The 19,007-nt window shown below is 32.8% G+C and overlaps 1 protein-coding gene across 1 annotated transcript in view; it reads left to right on the top strand.

The window, feature by feature from the left end:
* The window catches only part of LOC110026035 (aldehyde dehydrogenase family 7 member B4), a 19,855-nt gene extending 1,207 nt beyond the window's left edge, over positions 1 to 18,648 (top strand). Inside the window, exons 3-15 of the mRNA XM_020726786.1 lie at positions 245 to 376; positions 4,503 to 4,575; positions 4,698 to 4,720; positions 4,820 to 4,883; positions 5,274 to 5,319; positions 6,120 to 6,300; positions 10,032 to 10,208; positions 10,296 to 10,460; positions 14,332 to 14,472; positions 14,585 to 14,682; positions 15,888 to 16,037; positions 17,949 to 18,020; positions 18,441 to 18,648. Of these exons, the coding sequence (XP_020582445.1) occupies positions 245 to 376; positions 4,503 to 4,575; positions 4,698 to 4,720; positions 4,820 to 4,883; positions 5,274 to 5,319; positions 6,120 to 6,300; positions 10,032 to 10,208; positions 10,296 to 10,460; positions 14,332 to 14,472; positions 14,585 to 14,682; positions 15,888 to 16,037; positions 17,949 to 18,003 (1,305 nt within the window). The 3' untranslated portion in view covers positions 18,004 to 18,020; positions 18,441 to 18,648. The remainder of the gene's footprint in view (positions 1 to 244; positions 377 to 4,502; positions 4,576 to 4,697; positions 4,721 to 4,819; positions 4,884 to 5,273; positions 5,320 to 6,119; positions 6,301 to 10,031; positions 10,209 to 10,295; positions 10,461 to 14,331; positions 14,473 to 14,584; positions 14,683 to 15,887; positions 16,038 to 17,948; positions 18,021 to 18,440) is intronic.
* The last annotated feature ends 359 nt before the right edge of the window (positions 18,649 to 19,007 follow it).

Raw genomic sequence — 19,007 nt, 5'->3', positions numbered from 1 at the left:
CTTTCCCTATTCGCTTTATATTGTGTCATTAGTTTAATGTGATAGATAAGATACAGTTGAGAGAAATGTTTGACTGGTTTGCTTGTCTTTTTCCTTATCAAAACATTTTTAGGTTTGGTCTGGTTTTTTCAGGATTGTACAATTTTCTTCAAGATAACATGTGATCACGTGCGAAATGTATATGCTGAATTTGTATTAACAGTCCAGGGTTTTGATTGCTAATCAGTTCCATTGTTTTCATCAGTTACCAGCTCCAAAGAGGGGTGACATTGTTAGGCAGATTGGCGATGCATTGAGAGCTAAACTCCAACACCTTGGTAGGCTCGTTTCACTTGAGATGGGAAAAATACTACCCGAAGGGATTGGCGAAGTTCAGGTGAGAATATTCAAGCCTTTATGATCTCATTTTTTGGAAAACCTCTGGATGATTTATTAGTGGTATACCTTGTCCTGCTATTATTTCGCTATTTGTTCTTTTTGACTATAATCCTAAAGTAGGGACTTTTAAATTGAGTTATTTGCTACATTATACGAAAAAAAGGAGCGGTATGCACAAAAGCCCAGCTTTTGGTGAATTAAATGTTATTGAAATGTTTGGCACCACTCATTTATTCGCATATTAACATGTGTTCTAAGAACTTCCAGAGAAATGACTCATACTTTTCCATACTACTTAATGGAACCATTTGCCAAACTATGTATTAGCTCATACTAAATAAAAACTATAGTGTCATTTATTTTTGTATAAGAATATAATGATATATCAACTTGACACTGAGAAAATTACAATAATCATGCAACTTGCCAAACCATCATCAACATTCATGTGACATCTGCACATATACATTTTTTTCCTGCCAAACTTGTCACTTTATTCTTCAAACTAGTTTTCTTTCTGGACAAGAGTTAGTTGGGGCCTTAAACATGAAGCAATTTTTGAGCTCATCAAGTTTTTGTGGATTGTATTCTTTCACAGGGCTTTAAAATCTCCTGTTTTTTTGCGAACTAAAAGAGAGTATTTTATGGAGGCTGATAAAGCAGAGCAAAAGCACTAGTAAGCGATTGCTTTTGTCTGAATACTTTATATTCTTAGTTCAAGTTTTCATAGGGTTTTATGCGCCCATAGGTAATTACCCTTTTTGTTTGTGAGAGAGATCTTTTGGTTAAGGCCAGACTTATATGTCTTTAAAGATTTATTATGGTGGTTTTCTTTAGAGTTTGATTTCTTATTACTCTTTGGTGAGAGAAAACTTCACTTATAAGCTCATAAGAGATTATAAGAAGAATGATGATAAATTCGATTAAGATCTCATGGTTCTATTGTTAGGGGATTGTAGTGGGCCTTGGTCTACTTTGAGATGGTAGCTGCCCCATATTGAACAAAGAATCCTTGGAGGCAAGTGACAATCATAGGTTGCTTTGTCTAAGGGGCTGTTTGGTTTGCTAAAAAAGTATTGCATTGAAAACTGCATGCAATGCAAAAGTAATGTACTGTATTTGAAATATTTTGTTGTTGTTTGGTTCAGTGTAAATTAAATGCACAACTTCATTTATTTTTTTTTGTTTTGGTTTGAAGTTTTGGTTTGAAGTAAAAATAAAATAATGTATTTCAAAATATATGAGGTATTTTATAAATATTGAGCTGCAAGGGGAGGTAGCGACAAACAACAGTGGTGGTATGACCACTGTCGTCGATTGTCCCTGACAACAGTGGCTGACTGTTATTTTGGGCGGCTGTTGTTGCCGGTGATGACGGCGGCATCGACAATGACTGAGACCACTTTACATAGAATTGTGTATTTCTAATTCAATCAAATCCACCAAATTTCAAATACAAAAAAAAAAAAAAGAACTAATGAATGATTTCAAAATTCATTCCTATTTTACACTGTGCTTGTGATTTTTCCCACTAAATGCTTGATCTCTTAAAAACTTTGCAAAAAGATTACAATACACCCATAATTTTTTTGACCAAACAACCCCTAAGAGAATTTCATAGACTAATGATAAAATGTTGTTAATGCTAATTTCATGACCAATCTCAACTATTCGAGGGTTTTATGCCTTAAATATTGTGCCATATGACTCATAGTTCATAAGCTTAATTGTTTGGAAATGTTTGAGCTTTGATCATTTTCATACCGTAATGTTGCATCACAATTAAGCTATTCATTCTTTCAAAGGGTGTTATATTCCTATAGATGTGAGATTTTTAGTGCGATTATATGGACATAATAATATGACATTGGTTATTTATGAAATACTTACTCTCGACGCATTTGAGATAGAGGAAAAATGGGTGGTTGCTCTGAGCACATAGCTATAATTGTTTTTTGTGGGCTTTTTGTTTTCTTCTTTTTTGTTGTATTTTTTATGGGGGTTTGGTTGGTGAGGCTTAGATGCTGAATATCTTTAAACGGATTTTTTTTCTTTCATTTAGGGAGCGAGTAATTGAGAATTGTAGAAGAGACCATTGCAACAATGGATACATTAGCATCAAATAGTGTTTTCAAGTATCACAAGTCCAAATAGTTTTTCCAGATATGGTAGTTATGAATAATGGCATCATGTATACTATAGCAATCACTAGTAGTTTCGAATATTGTAACAGTGAGCATCATTTTTTGCTTTAACATGAATGAGCTTGAAGAATTCTCGTAAGAGCTTATTTATAAATCTTCAACGGTGTGGACAAGCTTTTGGTACATTATTGACTTGCCTTTTTGCCATCGCTCTTCGGAGTGTCTATGTGTCTCCCATGCTGGGTCTCTAAACCAAATAGTTTGAGCTAAGTCTGAGTATACTTCAAATGGTGGTACGTGCAAGCATAATTTATGAGAGTTTAAATTTGGATCAAGCTTATAATGATCGAGCATAAATGAAAGGCCTTACAACCCCAAGTTGGTTAAGAGAGTGGCCAACATGTCTCAAAATTTTGGATCAATCTCATAATGACTAAGCATGGCCCAAAGACATCAAAAGCAGGGGTTGGCTAATAGCGTTAGGGCATAACTTAAGCGTTCAAGCATAGGCTTTAGGCTTAAAAGCTTGCATCGACCTTGCAACGATTGAGCATAACTGATAATCCTTAAAATTTTATGTAGTTTATAACTTAGGCTTGGACTTGGCATCTATGAATTAGCTTACATAACTGAAAAGCTAAGACTGACATTGTGGTTGTAGAGCTTCGCCATAAGTCCTTAAAATTTTAGTCTAAGTTGGAGTCTCAATGTTAGACTTAGGCAAATTTTGTTGCCTACAACAACTCATCATCCAATCCTAGAATCAAACAAAATTTTTTGTAGAATTTTGGCACCACCTTTGCAAGGGCCTTTATAAGAAGAGTATTATGCCACCCTAACATGCCTATAAAAATTTCTCTGTGGTGATGCATGAGGCAATGAGGCTATAAATTAGTCACCCCTCATATTAAAAGGGTATATGGGTGATGCACGAACCATTTAAGTAGAAATAAAATGTCCTTTAAATGCTCCCAAAGGCATGAATTTGACTTCATGGATCTCTTGTAGTGGTTGGTGGAGCAAACTATAACACTAATGAGACATGGAGGGGGCCTCTTTATTATACAACTAAAGGTGTATGAGTCATTAGAAGGATTTCTTCCATACTTTCAAAAGATTGTATCGTGTTAAGTCTAATATTTACAGACCTAGTGTGCTAGACTTGAGAGATTATTTGTGCAAATGAAAAAAAAAAAGAAGAATTAACATAAGTGAACTTTGCCACTACACACTGCTAAAAGGACGTATGAGTGGTACTTGTTGATCTTTGCTCTACATTGGAGCTAAAAACTGGTTTTGGCAAGCTCCCTGTTAATAGGATTGAGGTGCACCACCAAAATTTAGCAGAAAATTCAACTAGATGATATAAATTGTAAAATTTCTTCAATACTTGCCTTCCCCTCGATGTCATAATTTATGAAAAGGCATATAATCCCTTTCCCCTCTTCTTCTGATAGGCGATGGCCTGTTTGTCTGAGAGTTGTGGGATTAATATATGAATAGTAAAATTTGGGTCACTGTTCATCCTTTTTTATTTTCAGGCTTTACAATGTATGATGGCATACATTATGCCACTTGTGGGAGCACATTTATAGAAAACATGGGCTCTTGAACTTTATTTTGGAACAATGAATTACAATATTTTTTATGACAATTTTTTGACACATTGATGACTTGCCTACAGCTGCTTTCATTGGCTTCAATGCGGCTCTTTTTAGGATTGTAGATTGGGTCAATTGGCCCAAGGCGAACACAGTCTAATGTTGCATTGTGAAACTAGAATTTATGTCAACAGTGCATGGCATTTTGATTTTGACTGGAGAAAAGTACATTATTTTCTGGTCCATGATTTACTCTTTTCCCATTCAACACATTTATGGTATTGTAACACAGGCATCATAGTCAAAAGCTACGTGCTTGTCTATTTCTTTCTCTACTATAGAAACACTCTGCAAACTTTTTTATCATCATCTTATGCAGGAAATTATTGACATGTGTGACTTTGCTGTTGGGTTGAGCCGACAACTAAATGGATCAGTTATACCTTCAGAACGTGAGATCAATCTCATATTTTCTTTGTATCAGAAATTCTTAAGTTTTCAATTTTACACCATACAACCGCTACAATTGTACTAATTTCTCTGAAAATTACATTTTTTCCCCTCTCATTTATAGGTCCTAATCACATGATGATGGAGGTGAGGATGATATTTGCCTTTTGGGCGAAGATGCTTTCTATTTTACAGCAATGGCAAGATATTACTTTGTCTAGTTTTCATTTTTTTCATATGCTTCAGATTTGGAATCCCTTGGGTGTAGTGGGTGTTATAACTGCCTTCAACTTCCCTTGTGCTGTACTTGGTAAGCTTGTACTTCATCTCCATTTCATTACAAGTTCATTTAAATGTAATAGTTATTCTAATATGTGATTTTGGCTTGTCATTAGACTCAGTTACATGCTAAGGAATATAAATTATAAACCATTATTAATTTTCATTAACTTCAATTGACGTAGATTTGAGTGCCATGATGTGTTATTTTGGTAAACTTGTACTTAAATCAACCTTATTTTAAAAGTTAATCTGTTATGGCTGTATTTCTTAGCTTAATCTTATAATGATGTACTTGCAATGTTCTTTCTTATGGTTTCTTCATGTTTACCTAATCAAACTCTATGTGAGAGAATATTTTGTTTCTTTCTAACCACGCATAACCTGTTTGAGTTAATATGTATGTTTCCTTTTGATGCAGGATGGAATGCCTGTATTGCACTGGTCTGTGGTAACTGCGTTGTATGGTAAAGCCTTAGTATTCTATATTAATCTAATTTGTTCATTAATTTTTGGTCATTAATTCTTTGCATGCATGCACACTGATTTTATTTCATGTTTTTTTTTGCTGTTTGCTTGCGTAGGTGCTCTTCCATCATCATCTAATAAATTACCAATTTTTGCTTGAATTTGTTTTGTTAAAATGTATTGTCAAACCTTAGGTGCGTAGAAAAACAAAAGCTAGCATCTTTTCTTGTACTGCCATTATTTGTACTACTTTATTATGTTATATCTTAGACTGTGAATGGCTGATTGGAATCACATTGTGAAATGTTGCAATTTTCCTAATACTAATTGCTTTGGGTTTGCCTAAAGTTTCTATTTTTGTTAAGGGAAAAAATGTGTTTGAGAACTGAAAAAGCGTTTATAGCAAATATTTTGAGTTATCACATCTGATGATCTTTCTTATCACTTATTATATATATATTTTCTTATGGTAATTTGTGCTTAATTTTCTATTTTTTCCTTTTTTGTTGCTATGTTCTATCCAGTAAATATAAGCAGCATTTTTGCAATTACAAAGCTCTTGAAAAAAGGATGATCATAAACAAATAATGCTATTTAATACTTTATCTTTAAATTATTGTTTCTTTAGTAAGCAACACCTATATATTGCTTATATTTTTTTAGTCAGAAGCTGGATGACTACAGAGATCAATACCATGAACTCTTACATGAGCTCTAAAAATAACACATCTAATTTTATTTTTATGCAATGCTACAGTATTGCTGAATATTTATTGACTTTTTAGCACCATCAATACAGGAAAGGCGCACCAACAACCCCACTAATTACTATTGCAATGACCGAACTAATTGCTGGAGTATTGGAGAAGAACAATTTACCAGGCGCAATTTTTACAGCATTTTGTGGAGGTGCTGAAATTGGTCAAGCAATAGCTCGTGACATACGGATACCTCTTGTTTCATTTACTGGAAGTTCCAAGGTACGACATGCAAGCTGGGAAGCTCATTAAGATCATACTTTAATAATTAGTTATAGATGAAAATAAATTATTATGTTGCAAATACTGAATTGGTAGGCTGCATTATGCCCTATTTTATGAGTGGTGCTTGGCTTAATGATGAAGTTTTAGATGTTATTTTTCTTAGTGTTATTCCAGCTGATGGTAGAGGCATTCGAGGATTCAATATCATATATCAGTGATTCACTTTGAATATTTGTGTGTATATATATCTATATCTTTATTTTTTATTATTTATTTATTTATTTTTATTTTTTAAAAGAAAATCGATATTTGGCAAATGCCCAAATATCGATTTCCCAGCTTTTTTTGGCCCCATGACAAGAGCCCGCGCCATGTACAAACTATTCGAGAACCCCACACGACGGGGAATCGAACCCCTGACCTGAGGTGACTTACAATGACCCCGCCACTAACAGGCCAAGGCTTGCACACATATATCTATTTCTCAATATTAATACAATAAGCCCAAGTTTTACTAGGTCTACCTCTGTCTTTCTTAACATAAGTTGAATCTAAAATATCTACTCTTCTAATCGGATCGTCAGATGGTCGAAGTTTGATGTGACCAAACCATCTAAGACGACTCTCTCTAATTTTGTGCGCCAGTGGAGCTACACCAACCCTATCACAGATATATTCATTTCACATTTTGTCTCTAAGCGTAAAACAACTCATCCACTTAATCATTCTCATCTCAACAACAATTAACTTAGTTTTATGTTTCTCTTTTAAAGGCCAACATTCAACACCATAGAGCATTGCAGGTCTCACCATCGTCTTATAAAATTTTTCTTTCAGTCTAAGCGGTACTTTTCTATCACACATTAGGCCCGAAGCATTCCTCCACTTCAACCAACAACCTTGAATTCTACTAATAACATCCCCATCAATATCACCATTACTTTGAACAATAGACCCGGGATATCCAAAGCATTCGTACCTTTGAATAATTCGATCACCCATAGTTACATTTCTGTCACAAGAGCTGCTACGACTAAAATTACATTCCATGTATTCAGTTTTAGTTCTACTCAAACGAAGACCTTTAGACTCCAAGGTAGACCTCCATAATTCAGGTTTTTCTTGAAATTTTTCTCTCGTCTTATCCACAAGAAGGATATCATCAACAAAAAACATACATCAAGGTACATCCTCCTGCAAGTGTCCAGTAAGACCATCCATAACTAAAGCAAAAAGATATGAGCTTAAAGCCGATCTCTGATGTAAACCAACAGAAATAGTAAAATATTTGGTCAATCCTCCTCCTGTTCCCTGATGTAAACCAACAGAAATAGTAAAATATTTGGTCAATCCTCCTCCTGTTCCCTGATGTAAACCAACAGAAATAGTAAAATATTTGGTCAATCCTCCTTCTGTTCGAACACAAGTAACATCTCTTGGAACACAAGTACAAGTAACATCTCTTGTATACATATCTTTAATGACTTGAATATAAGTCATATCAACACCTTTCTTCTCAAGAACTATCCAAAGGAAAAACTTGAATTATGGAGACGCAACTTATCAGAATGGAAATTTAGCGACTAAATCAATTAAAATCATATGTAGATCCTCCTTTTTATCTCTGAATTTCTCCATCAATCCTCTCAATAAATGTATAGCTTCCATAGTAGACTTTTCCGACACATATGAAGATGCTTGCATAACATACACATTTATCCATTTAAGATAGTAAATGGCCACAACTTATGAAACAATGGCTTCACATTCGATAATATTTGTAATAAGTCCCATTTGGTTTCTTGAAGGACGAAAACATGTTTTTAAAAGTGTAAGTTTGCTAGATTCCATGATTTTGTTGAATGTAATTAAAAATTATATTGTTATTAACTCTCATTTGTTTCTTGAAGATAGAATACATCTTTTAGAAAATACTGTAAATTTAATTGTTTGTAATTAAAAATCAATGTGAATGTTAAATTCTATGATGTCAAGATGATAATTTTATTATCACTCGAACAGTTTGTGAAAGTGAAATTGTCATTTTCTTAAACATGTCTTATTTCTAGAAACAACCAAATGAACCCTTAGCATGTTCTGATGTACCTTACTGGAAGGTTAGGTATCTTTGGAAATTTTTATGCGTGTTAATTTGAAAATTCTCACTGTTAAGATCTTTATAGGATGAACTATTATCGAGCTATTCGATTTAATATTGTTCAACTGGATTTTGAAATAATGTATATGGAGTATCCTATCATTGGAAAACTAGTTAGAATACACAAATCATCTCTTTTTTAACTGACTGATTTTTTATGATTATTCTTCAGTTTTTGGAGCATATAAAGTTAGAGCATTTGAAATTCAAGTTGGCCTTCTTTCACGTCATACTTTACTATAAATAGGTTCTCATTTAAGCTGGGAGTTGCCACGAACTGTTTTTGATGGAGCTTTTTAATTTCTCAAACATTTAGAAAACTTATGGGTTATCATGTTTCGGCTGGTTTCATTCCTTTGAACTATGAAATTTATCCAGGAGTGGTTTAATATATTGGTATAGGCTTTCATCCCTTAGTTGAAATGTCTATGATTGAACCCAGTGAATGTATTTAATGCTTTTCGAAAGCAATTCAAGCCTCTTGGAAGTACAGGTGACTGCCTAGTTGTTAAATCATCAAAATTCTTTCTTCATAAACCAACAATAAATGTTGAATTATTTACTTATCTTTTAGATTTATGTACATCAGTTCTTGATAAAACCAGTGTAAGAGATTTAGCAATCTCTTACAATTGGTCATTTTATTTTACGTACCTGAGATTTTGCCATTTGCATGGTCTGTTTTTCTCTTTCTATCCATGTTTTGTCAATACGTATATGCCAGCCAGATATCAGGTTTATCTATATGTTTATGCGAAATCTTAGTTACACAAGGTCAATTCTGGGTATATGGTTTGAGAACATGGATGCTTGTATTGCCTATTGGCGCAATATAAGATTCCCTTCACCTGATATTATCGTTATTTATTTGTTAATCTAATTGCTTATTAATGAACCATTAATTAGTCCACCCACAGTTAGGTATTGCTTACTTTGCTGATGTACAGCTAGATGTTTTTTATACGCTATTGCCATAATGATTTGCTTAGGTTTTGTTTGCTATCATTTTTATTTTTGTTTGTCTTTATTTTAAAGACATGTTCATTTAGTGCATTTTTTGCAAGTTTTTATTTTGTTTTTAGAAACAAATTAGCTTGTTTTTAAAAACACTCAAAACATCTAAATGATATTCTTAGAGTTTTTAAAAACATCTAAATATCTTATATTATACCATACATGTTTTGTTTTAAATCGATTCTAAAAAAATAAAATAAAAAATAAAAATCAAAAGTGATCTCAATCGGCCTCTTAGAAAAGCTAAGGGGCCTGTTTGGGATCAGATATATTTTTTTTGTTTTTTCTTTATTTTTTTTCTTATGCTTTTAATAATATGTTGTTTAGTGTGTTTTATTCATGTTTTTATTTTTTGTTTCTAAAAACAAAGTAATTTATTTTTGAAAACATTCAAAACAACTTTAAGTGCAGTCATTCGCTTATTCAAATAGCCCAACATGTTTTCTTTCAAATCAAAATATATATTAACAAAATAAAAAAATAAAAGTGATCCGAACGGCCCCTAAAAGTTTGTCTTTTATATGTTATGGTGATCTGATTGAATCTCCAAATACAGGTTGGCCTTATGGTTCTACAGACGGTTAATGAGAGATTTGGAAAATGTTTGCTTGAACTTAGTGGGAACAATGCAATAATTGTCATGGATGATGCTGACATACAACTTGCTGTTCGCTCAGTCCTATTTGCTGCTGTCGGTACTGCTGGACAACGCTGCACAACTTGCAGGAGGCTGGTAATAGCCCGACGATATTGAGTTCTGTCCCAATAATAGCTCCATTGGTTAATTTTTTCTATGTTGGTTTTATTTTGTTGGATGTAGCTACTTCATGAAAACATATACCAAGAATTTCTAGATCAACTGATTGGTGTATACAAACAAGTTAAAATAGGGGACCCTTTGGATAAAGGTACCTTACTAGGGCCACTGCACACTCCTGCTTCCAAGGAGAACTTTGTAAATGGAATCGAAGTTATCAAATCTCAGGTATGTTAATTACTTTACAGTCATTTGTAATGCAGTAGAGTAGGCATGTTTTAGTTTCTTCAAAAGGAATTGCTTTTCTTTGTAATTTTATACCAACACTGACAGCTTAAGGCCTTTATAATTTTGGTTTTTGTGTGGTTAGTTATATAAGAAGTTCATCAAAGAAGTAAAGGGAATAAACAGAAAAAAATATGATGGGAAAAATGAAAGCTGGCTCACACTGAGCTCTCCTGGATGGGCTGTAGGTCTCACCTTCACTGAAAATTAAAGTTCCATATATATTAGTAAGACGAGAGTTTCACGATAGAAATAAGATTTTTGTTTATGCAATAAGCTATCTAATGCTACTTAGAATTTTATTATTTTAGATGAAATAAAAACAAATTTTAAAAATACTAATTAATTTGTTGTTAATAAAGTGCCAATAAATTAACAATTGCAAACAAATTTAATGGAACAAATTGATAAAATATAAATTGATTATGCTCTTATGAGAAAGAAGAGATCTTCGAGAACGAAAAGATGGTAAGATCATTCCAAGTGAGGATTTAAGTACTCAACATCGATTATTATTTCTAAATTTTAAGATAAGAAATGTAAAATAAAGTATACTAGGAATTATTATCTTAGAATTAGTTGGGGGCATATAAAAGATACAAATAAAATTAATTTGATCAGTAAAATTCAAGATTTCAAGATTTGAGACGTTAAAGATTTGAGACGTTAATGAAGAAAAAAATTCTATGTGGGATAAATTAACAAACACTATTAAACGAGTGGCAAAAGATGTATTTGGAGAATCAAAATGAAAAGTTTTCATAAATAAAAATAGTTGGTGATGAAATATAAAATGTATAAGATAAAATGTAAGAAGTTACGTTGTAAAAATTGGTTTAAATGTAAAAGCTTAGAGAACTGAAAAAAATATAAAATCACCCGTAAGGAGTCTAAGACAACAATCTGTGATGCTAAAAATTACAATCTGTGATGTAAGGAGTCTAAGACAACAATCTGTGATGCTAAAAATTATGCTTTTAGTGATATTTATAATAGATTAGATACTAAAGAGGGTGAAAAATGCCAAACAAAACTAGCCAAACAAAAAGAAAAGAAAATTAAAGATTTAATTCAAGTAAAGTGTATTAAAGATGAAATGAAAAAAAAATCTTTTTTTTTGGAAAAATATATTTAATATAGGTGGGTGAGTTATTTTGATAAACTTTGTAATAAATTTCTTGAAAATATGATCGACCTTAGTGATCTTAACATTGTTAATAATGATAAATTTCTTTTTTTTACCGTCGAATTGGTAAAAAAAAAAGTTTAGAAGGCTTTAAAAAAATCAAGGGTGGAAAGTTTATAGGAACTGATGATATCCAAATTAAAGTGTGAAAATATATAGGAAATTTGGGAGTTTCTTGGTTTACTAAACTCTTTAATATATTTTAAAAACTAAAAAGATGCCTGAGTGAAGGAAGAGTACTTTGGTCCCCATTTTTAAGAATAAAGGGGATGCACTAGAGTGTGCAAATTATAGAAGAATTAAGTTGATGTTTTATACTTTAAAATTATGGGAGAGGGTAATTGAACATAGGTTAAGACGTATTACAAAGATTTCTCATAATCAATTTGGATTTATGTCAATGCCCACTGACATTTCACAAGAATTATTACATTTTTACAATTTAACAACCATGATACAACTTAAAATTTTGAAACGATCTATTAAACTTTAAGTAAAATATTTACAAGGAAAATTATTACCAACTGGAAAGCAATAAGGCACACACAATATGTAATGAGTAGCACATAATATAAACACATACTGACCTAAATCTTTTGACTGAAGAGGAGCGGAGTGCACATTGTGTGCTGGGCAAAGTGATGATGGAGAGCGGGCTTTTCCACTTCAGTTTCTCTTGACTATATAAGCCAATTTCTTTGCCCTCAACTAAAGATGAAATTGAAACTATATGATGGAGAAAAAATTACGGGAACTGTATGTAAGAAGCTTCAGTCACTGCTGCCCATTTCTCTTCCTGGAAGGGACTTCACCAACCATAATAAAAAAACTTTTCATCAAAATTATTGCTAGAGACTCTGCCAATATAATCATAAAGTACATAAATTTAAAATTTGATATGCACTCTTTAAGCTTTGTATAGTGATCTATAACTGGGCAGAGTAGGTTTATAGAGCTGGTAGGAATAATATTATGGCGAGGAGGAGGAGGAGAGGTGTTTGCGGGTGCGGGGCTAACCAGGGACAGCTAACTGGTATTGGGTAAGGGAATTTCTAATCTTGTTTGATTTTAACTTGAAATTAACATTCTAAGACTTTTAATTTATAGAGTAATAGGAGCCCATCCATTCATTCACAATGTGCAAACCTTGTCTTAAATTTTATATATCCATAGCTATACTTTCTTAAGAATAGCGAACTATGGTTAGATCATCCTATTAAGAAATTCTGTAATGAATTTTGGGTTGTTTTCTTTATTCTCTCCTAGTTTTTTCTCTCCTCTATCCATCACCACAACCTCTGCTAATCGAATCTCGATAGCAATTTTATAATTTTGTTCTCTTCTCAATCAATATTTATAATTTAGCTTTCAATTTAATATCGCAAATTGAGAGCCTCTTGAATTCAAATTTTATTTTTAGTTGTATGATTATTCTTACATTATACATAACAAAACGCTCGCATTCCATGTCTTTATGGTTCAAAAAATTGGTCAATCCTCTTGAAAGCTGTGCGCAGAAACAAGCTTTCACCGACTCATGTTTATAAGCATGTTTTGTAGTTGCATTTTGTGTTCGAGAATGCTTGAAAAGTCTGAATCATTTCATTATTGTCCTGTCCAGCTTTCTTACATTTACTCTGGCTAATTGTAAGTACATATTGGCGTGTGTTTCCTTGGGTTACTTCTATCTAGAAATAGCATATGAGTGAGTGCCACAGTTCAAGAGAAAGACTTGGAATGCTCAGTTCTGAGGGACACCTGCTTTATCTCCCTTTTATCTCCCTCATATGTCTGTGTGAACTAATGGTGCCAAGTCTTAAGCACATTGTTTATATTTACAATTCTGATTTACTTGTAATTTATTTTGGCTTCCAGAATTAAGAGAAGCAGTGAGCGGATGCTTTTGAGGAAATTTTGGGAAGATAGATTTGTATGCAATACATGTTCATGGTCATCCATCGTTTGTTCATGTAACTGAGAATATGGGGGGAGTAGGATTGATGAATTAGGATATGAGGGAGGTTACCATGGTGTAAACTTTTTAGTTACCATTATTGAAATGCCGCTTTTTGTTCTTGAAACATATTGTCATTATTATATTATATTGATAGATTTTTAAAGAACTTCACCTTGTAATTATATCAATTTATCTTCTTTCGGTTTTTTGCCATTTTTTTTTCTTATTGTTTATAGCAAAATATTTTATTGAGAATTGTATTTATTTTTGTATAGCTGACTTACTCTGTATTCTTAATAGTTTAAATATGTTGAGAAAAATGTCAAAGCTTAAGCCAAACTGTATACTTCGTTGGTTATATTGAAACTGAAATTGGTTGATTTGTGCCCGTTATTTCAAAACCTGCATGCCAGAACAATAACGCTGGCAAAATTACTGCATGTATTCTTACTAGTAATTAATTTAGTACTTCAATGTCTTAGCTGTCTATACAAACTAACTTGCCAAATCTCTGAGAAATTTCCGCGCGTTGATTCGTGTAAATTGTTTTTATAAGAAAGTTGATGTCATCAATCTTCAAGAGAAAAATGAAATGGAAATGTTTAAACGTTTGATAATTGTATATTTTTCAGGATTGTTTACATCGTTTATGTTTATAATAATTTATTCAGGGGGGAAAAATTCTTACTGGAGGATATGCCATAGAATCTAAAGGAAACTTTGTGCAACCTACAATAGTAGAAATATCTTCGGATGCACAAGTTGTCAAGGACGAGTTATTTGGTCCTGTCCTTTATGCCATGAAATTCAAGGTGGCTCATCTTCTTCTATTGGCTGCTTATCTTTATATTTTCATTAAATCTTCTTATCATTTATGACTTCATAACCCTGCAATATTGAAGATCCTTTAGCATATTTCTCCAGACATTGAAAGAAGCGATAGAAATAAATAACTCAGTGCCTCAAGGTCTAAGTAGCTCAATATTCACACGGAGGCCAGAGGTCATCTTCAAGTGGATTGGGTAAGTTTTGAACTTTAAAAATTCCTTGGAGATTTGTTTTTCTTTACAGCATCCTTTGGTAAAGACTCGATTAGCTTTAAGATATGTAAACCTCACCCGCTATTGCATACTGGTTATTGAGGTGGGCTGGATCTTTGTTATTTCCACTTTCAATACAGTGTTGTTTTTCTTAGCTATAATTTTAGCCAAGAAAATTCTAATAGAAACTGGACATTGTCATCTATTGGTCCCTGCTATATCATATGAGGATGAGTAAAATATAATAATTTCATTGTGCTCAAATTATTTTTCCATCTATTTTTAAAAATACTCAATCTAAGGCGCGCCACATTTTCAAAAATGCTTCAAGACGTATGCCTCACCTGAGCTGCTCGGGCGAGGTGTACTCCTCACATTGGTTAAGGCATGCCTGGCGCCTCTCATGCTTAATTTTTTCCCCCTATATTAGACGGTTTTTCCATGAACCGAAGCCACACTCTCATGCGCAAGAGCTCCCCTATCCCCAGTCTGATCTTCCCAGCATCTCCGCTTGTTGCTTCTGCCACCGGTTTCACTTGCTACTTCTGCCACAGCAGCCATCTGCTTTTTTCGCTAAGCTGTCCGCTGCTCCTGCTGCAGCAGCTATTGCCACTTGTTTCTGCTGCTCGTGCTGTCACCACTGCCGCCTGCCACTCCTGCTGGCACTGCTACCATACTACTGTTGCCACCTGCTGTTTTGACTTTTTTTTGGTAATTATAATATTGTTTTGATAATAGGAGTGAGATAACTCTATTATGTTAAACTCATCTTATGTTTTATTTTGCTATTTTATGTTTTATGTTAGTTTAATGATTTGATCAGTTAATGTTTACATTATATTTTGTGCAAGTATTTCTATGATATTTTGCGGCCTACACAACTTATTATTTCATATAGACACAACTTGTCATTTTTTACCATGCTATGTTCTTCTTTCTATAATATACTAAGTTATGCTGCTACTATATTATTTCCTACCGCTTTCTTTTAACTTTTGCAATTTTTAAAATTTGAGGCTTACTTCTCAAACTGCCTTGAGGCTTACGTCTCTCCTCACAAACGAAAAACTCATCAAAACCCAAATGCATAATTTGGAACATTATTTCCATGTACTTGATTGAGATCTATAAGCTGTATCATTACGTTCTCCAAGTTTCTGAAATTTTATCCTCTTAAACTGCTGCAGGCCACTTGGCAGTGACTGCGGCATTGTAAATGTCAACATTCCAACTAATGGTGCCGAAATTGGTGGTGCTTTTGGTGGCGAAAAGGCGACTGGTGGTGGTCGAGAAGCAGGAAGTGACTCATGGAAACAATACATGCGACGTTCTACTTGGTGAGTTACCCAGCTGAAGCTATGCTAATGAGATCATGGGATCGTTATCCTGACTATCTTTTGCTGAAGCTTATCGTTCTGGTCTATTCCCTTGATATGATATTAAGTTGATACAGAATATTTTAGGGTCTACAAATTGTTAGTGCAGATCTAGTACAATCAATTAACACAAATTTGTTGCTTGCAAACCATTATGTTTAACTACTTTCTTTTGTTTCTTTGAATGAAAACCAAATTTATGAAAATAAAATCCTTTTTTATATAATTTATTAGCAATTGACAATCATGCTACGGCGCGAAACTAAATTATATCAAACTAGAAAAAAATCAACCACCCATGCCAATCAAATCAATATTTAGAGAACAAAAATAAATTAAAGAAATGGGTGGAAAATATATTGACCAACCAATTCTTCTGCTTGTGTCAAGGAGACCGCCTTCCCTGAAAATCTTTAGATTCCCACTTGGTTATGGAGAGGATTGGAAGGAATTGCGTATACAGTGAGAATTTATTCTGAAAGATTTGATTGAGTTTTTACATGCTTCAAATCTCCTTTTAAAAAAATCCCCTTGGCTTTACAAGATTAAAAAGAGAAATTAAGAGTCATTACTGTAAATCCTCAAAATGTCACTTCCATAACCTCGACTATGCATCTTAAGCCTCCCGGATAATTTTGGATAATTGCAGGGCATAACATGGCAGACTTACGCAACAATGACTTGAGGAAAATAAACTTTCTACAATATCTTAATTGTATAAACAGAATAGCCCACTCGATCAATCCATCTGTAGCAAAATCATTGAAAACAAATTTGATTGCATGCTTAATTTCAAACAGTGTTCAACATAAAAACATAACAACATTATAAATCACTAAAATTTATTGGGTGCCGAGTCAACTTTCTTAAGGGGAAATTCAGAAAAAAAACTATCCATTCTATTTGTAGGGTGACATAATAGGCATGTTTTGTTTAAAGAGAATACATAATAGGCATGTTTTGTTTAAAGAGAATACAAATCTAAAACTCTCACAAGAGAAAAAGGCCATAACAAATAAATGTAATTTGTTTATTAGTTAGTCTAAAAGCACACATGTTGTATGCTTGACTCCTGTAAATTATGAAATTTATATCAATTTTCCATCTGAAACAAATTAGATTTATCAAATTATTCATCTTATATTCTTCATGAGGACATAAGTGCTATGCTACCTTTATAGGAGAACATAAGTCTATAATTTAATGGAAATAGAGGGCCAAAGTCTAAATCTAATGTCAGAAATCCAGTGATTGCTAATGTAATTTTACAATAAGATATATAAGATCATGCGAACACATTTAAAATTTCATATCACAAGGTCTTGTTGACAGTATTTTAATACTTGAGATGATAATTTAGTAGCCTTATATTAGAAAAAAATAGAGCAATATCATCAATTTGAAATTACACGCATTAAAATCTAGAATGTATTCAATTTAAATGAAATTAATCACATCTGCAAACTAATAAAATTTTTTGAGAGTAATAAAATAATGTAGAAGGAGAAGAAGTCACTAAATAAAACTTCCCGTTCGCAGGAGATGATCTTCTATGAATCTGAAGTCTCCAGGTTGGCCTAGGAGAAAACTGAATTGAACTGGATATCCAACTAAAATGTTAATCATAAATACTTTACTCCTCTCAAAATACTTTATATAATAGAAAGTTCCCACGGATTTATCTTTAAAACAATAAATTAAAACTTGCCAACATTATCTTTAAATCCACTTTAAGAAATCCGGTTTTGATAAGCAACAACCGCAATAAATTTCTGAAGCTTTAAACATTTTTTTTTAATACTTCACTTAATTTCTTTGAAATTTTTAATATTTCAATTGAGTTCATGTGAATTGATAAGCAACATCTTGCAGCACAATCAACTATGGAAGCGAGCTCCCGCTGGCTCAGGGAATCAACTTCGGCTAAGCCCCAAATATCTTCAGGTCAGCCTTTGCATAATGAGCAAATCTAAATAAATACGAATGCCTTGATTAGATTTCTAACATAGAATGCTGAAAACATACATACATCAACAATTCTTATGTATTTACATATCTAACACCCAAACATTCATATTTACATGCATACCACGCATATTTTTAACATCACATCAAAAATTACGGCAGCGGCTATCTCTTTAAAAGTGAAATACACCCTCTCCTGCATAAGTTTATGCCACCAAGCCGTGATAAATGTAAATATTGAACTCTGGGTGTTAGATATGTAAATACACAAAAATTGTGTGGTTCGAAAAAAAGAAAGTAAGCTTCATCATCAACCTCACCATTTTCATAACAGCCACAAATTTTAACTCTTTCTGTTGTCTAAAATTGATTATTCAACCTCTCCTGCATTGCTTGCAGTTCAACATGTTGGCCTAAAGACTTTTGTGAAGTTTCTGAGCTTCTACCATGCAGGCAGTAAAACTGTGAAGGACTTGTAGCTCTCTTAAACCCAGTTCAGCCGCAATTTTGCTTCCATCTTGTGTTAATTTATATAATAATTATCTGAATGAATGCACTTTGTTGTGTTTTACCTTTGTGAAATGATATGGTCAGCATTTAATGCTCATTTTATCTTTTTATAGAGAGAGCTGGATGTTAATTTTATAAATAAAGAAAAGTTTTCAATATTAAATTAAATTTTTATTTTTTTTATTTTTTACTTTTAATTTAGATACACATCATGGTTCACAATAGGGCTGTAAATGAACAAAGCGAATTCAAGTATTCAAACTCGAGCTTGTTTATAAAATTGAGTGAGTTAGATTCCGGCATAGTTTGTTTATTATTCTGACTAGAGTTCATTTAATGCTCATTTTATATGGAAAATTTTTGTTATTATCAAGTATATAAGTAATATTAAAATTATTGTTATTAAATGATTTATATTTTAATTAAGTGACGAACAAGCTAATTAGTAATATAATT

The sequence above is a fragment of the Phalaenopsis equestris genome, unplaced genomic scaffold (genome assembly GCF_001263595.1).
Source record: "Phalaenopsis equestris unplaced genomic scaffold, ASM126359v1 Scaffold000347, whole genome shotgun sequence".
In the NCBI taxonomy this organism is placed as follows: Eukaryota; Viridiplantae; Streptophyta; class Magnoliopsida; order Asparagales; family Orchidaceae; genus Phalaenopsis; species Phalaenopsis equestris.
This window is presented reverse-complemented; position numbering and strand designations above follow the sequence as displayed.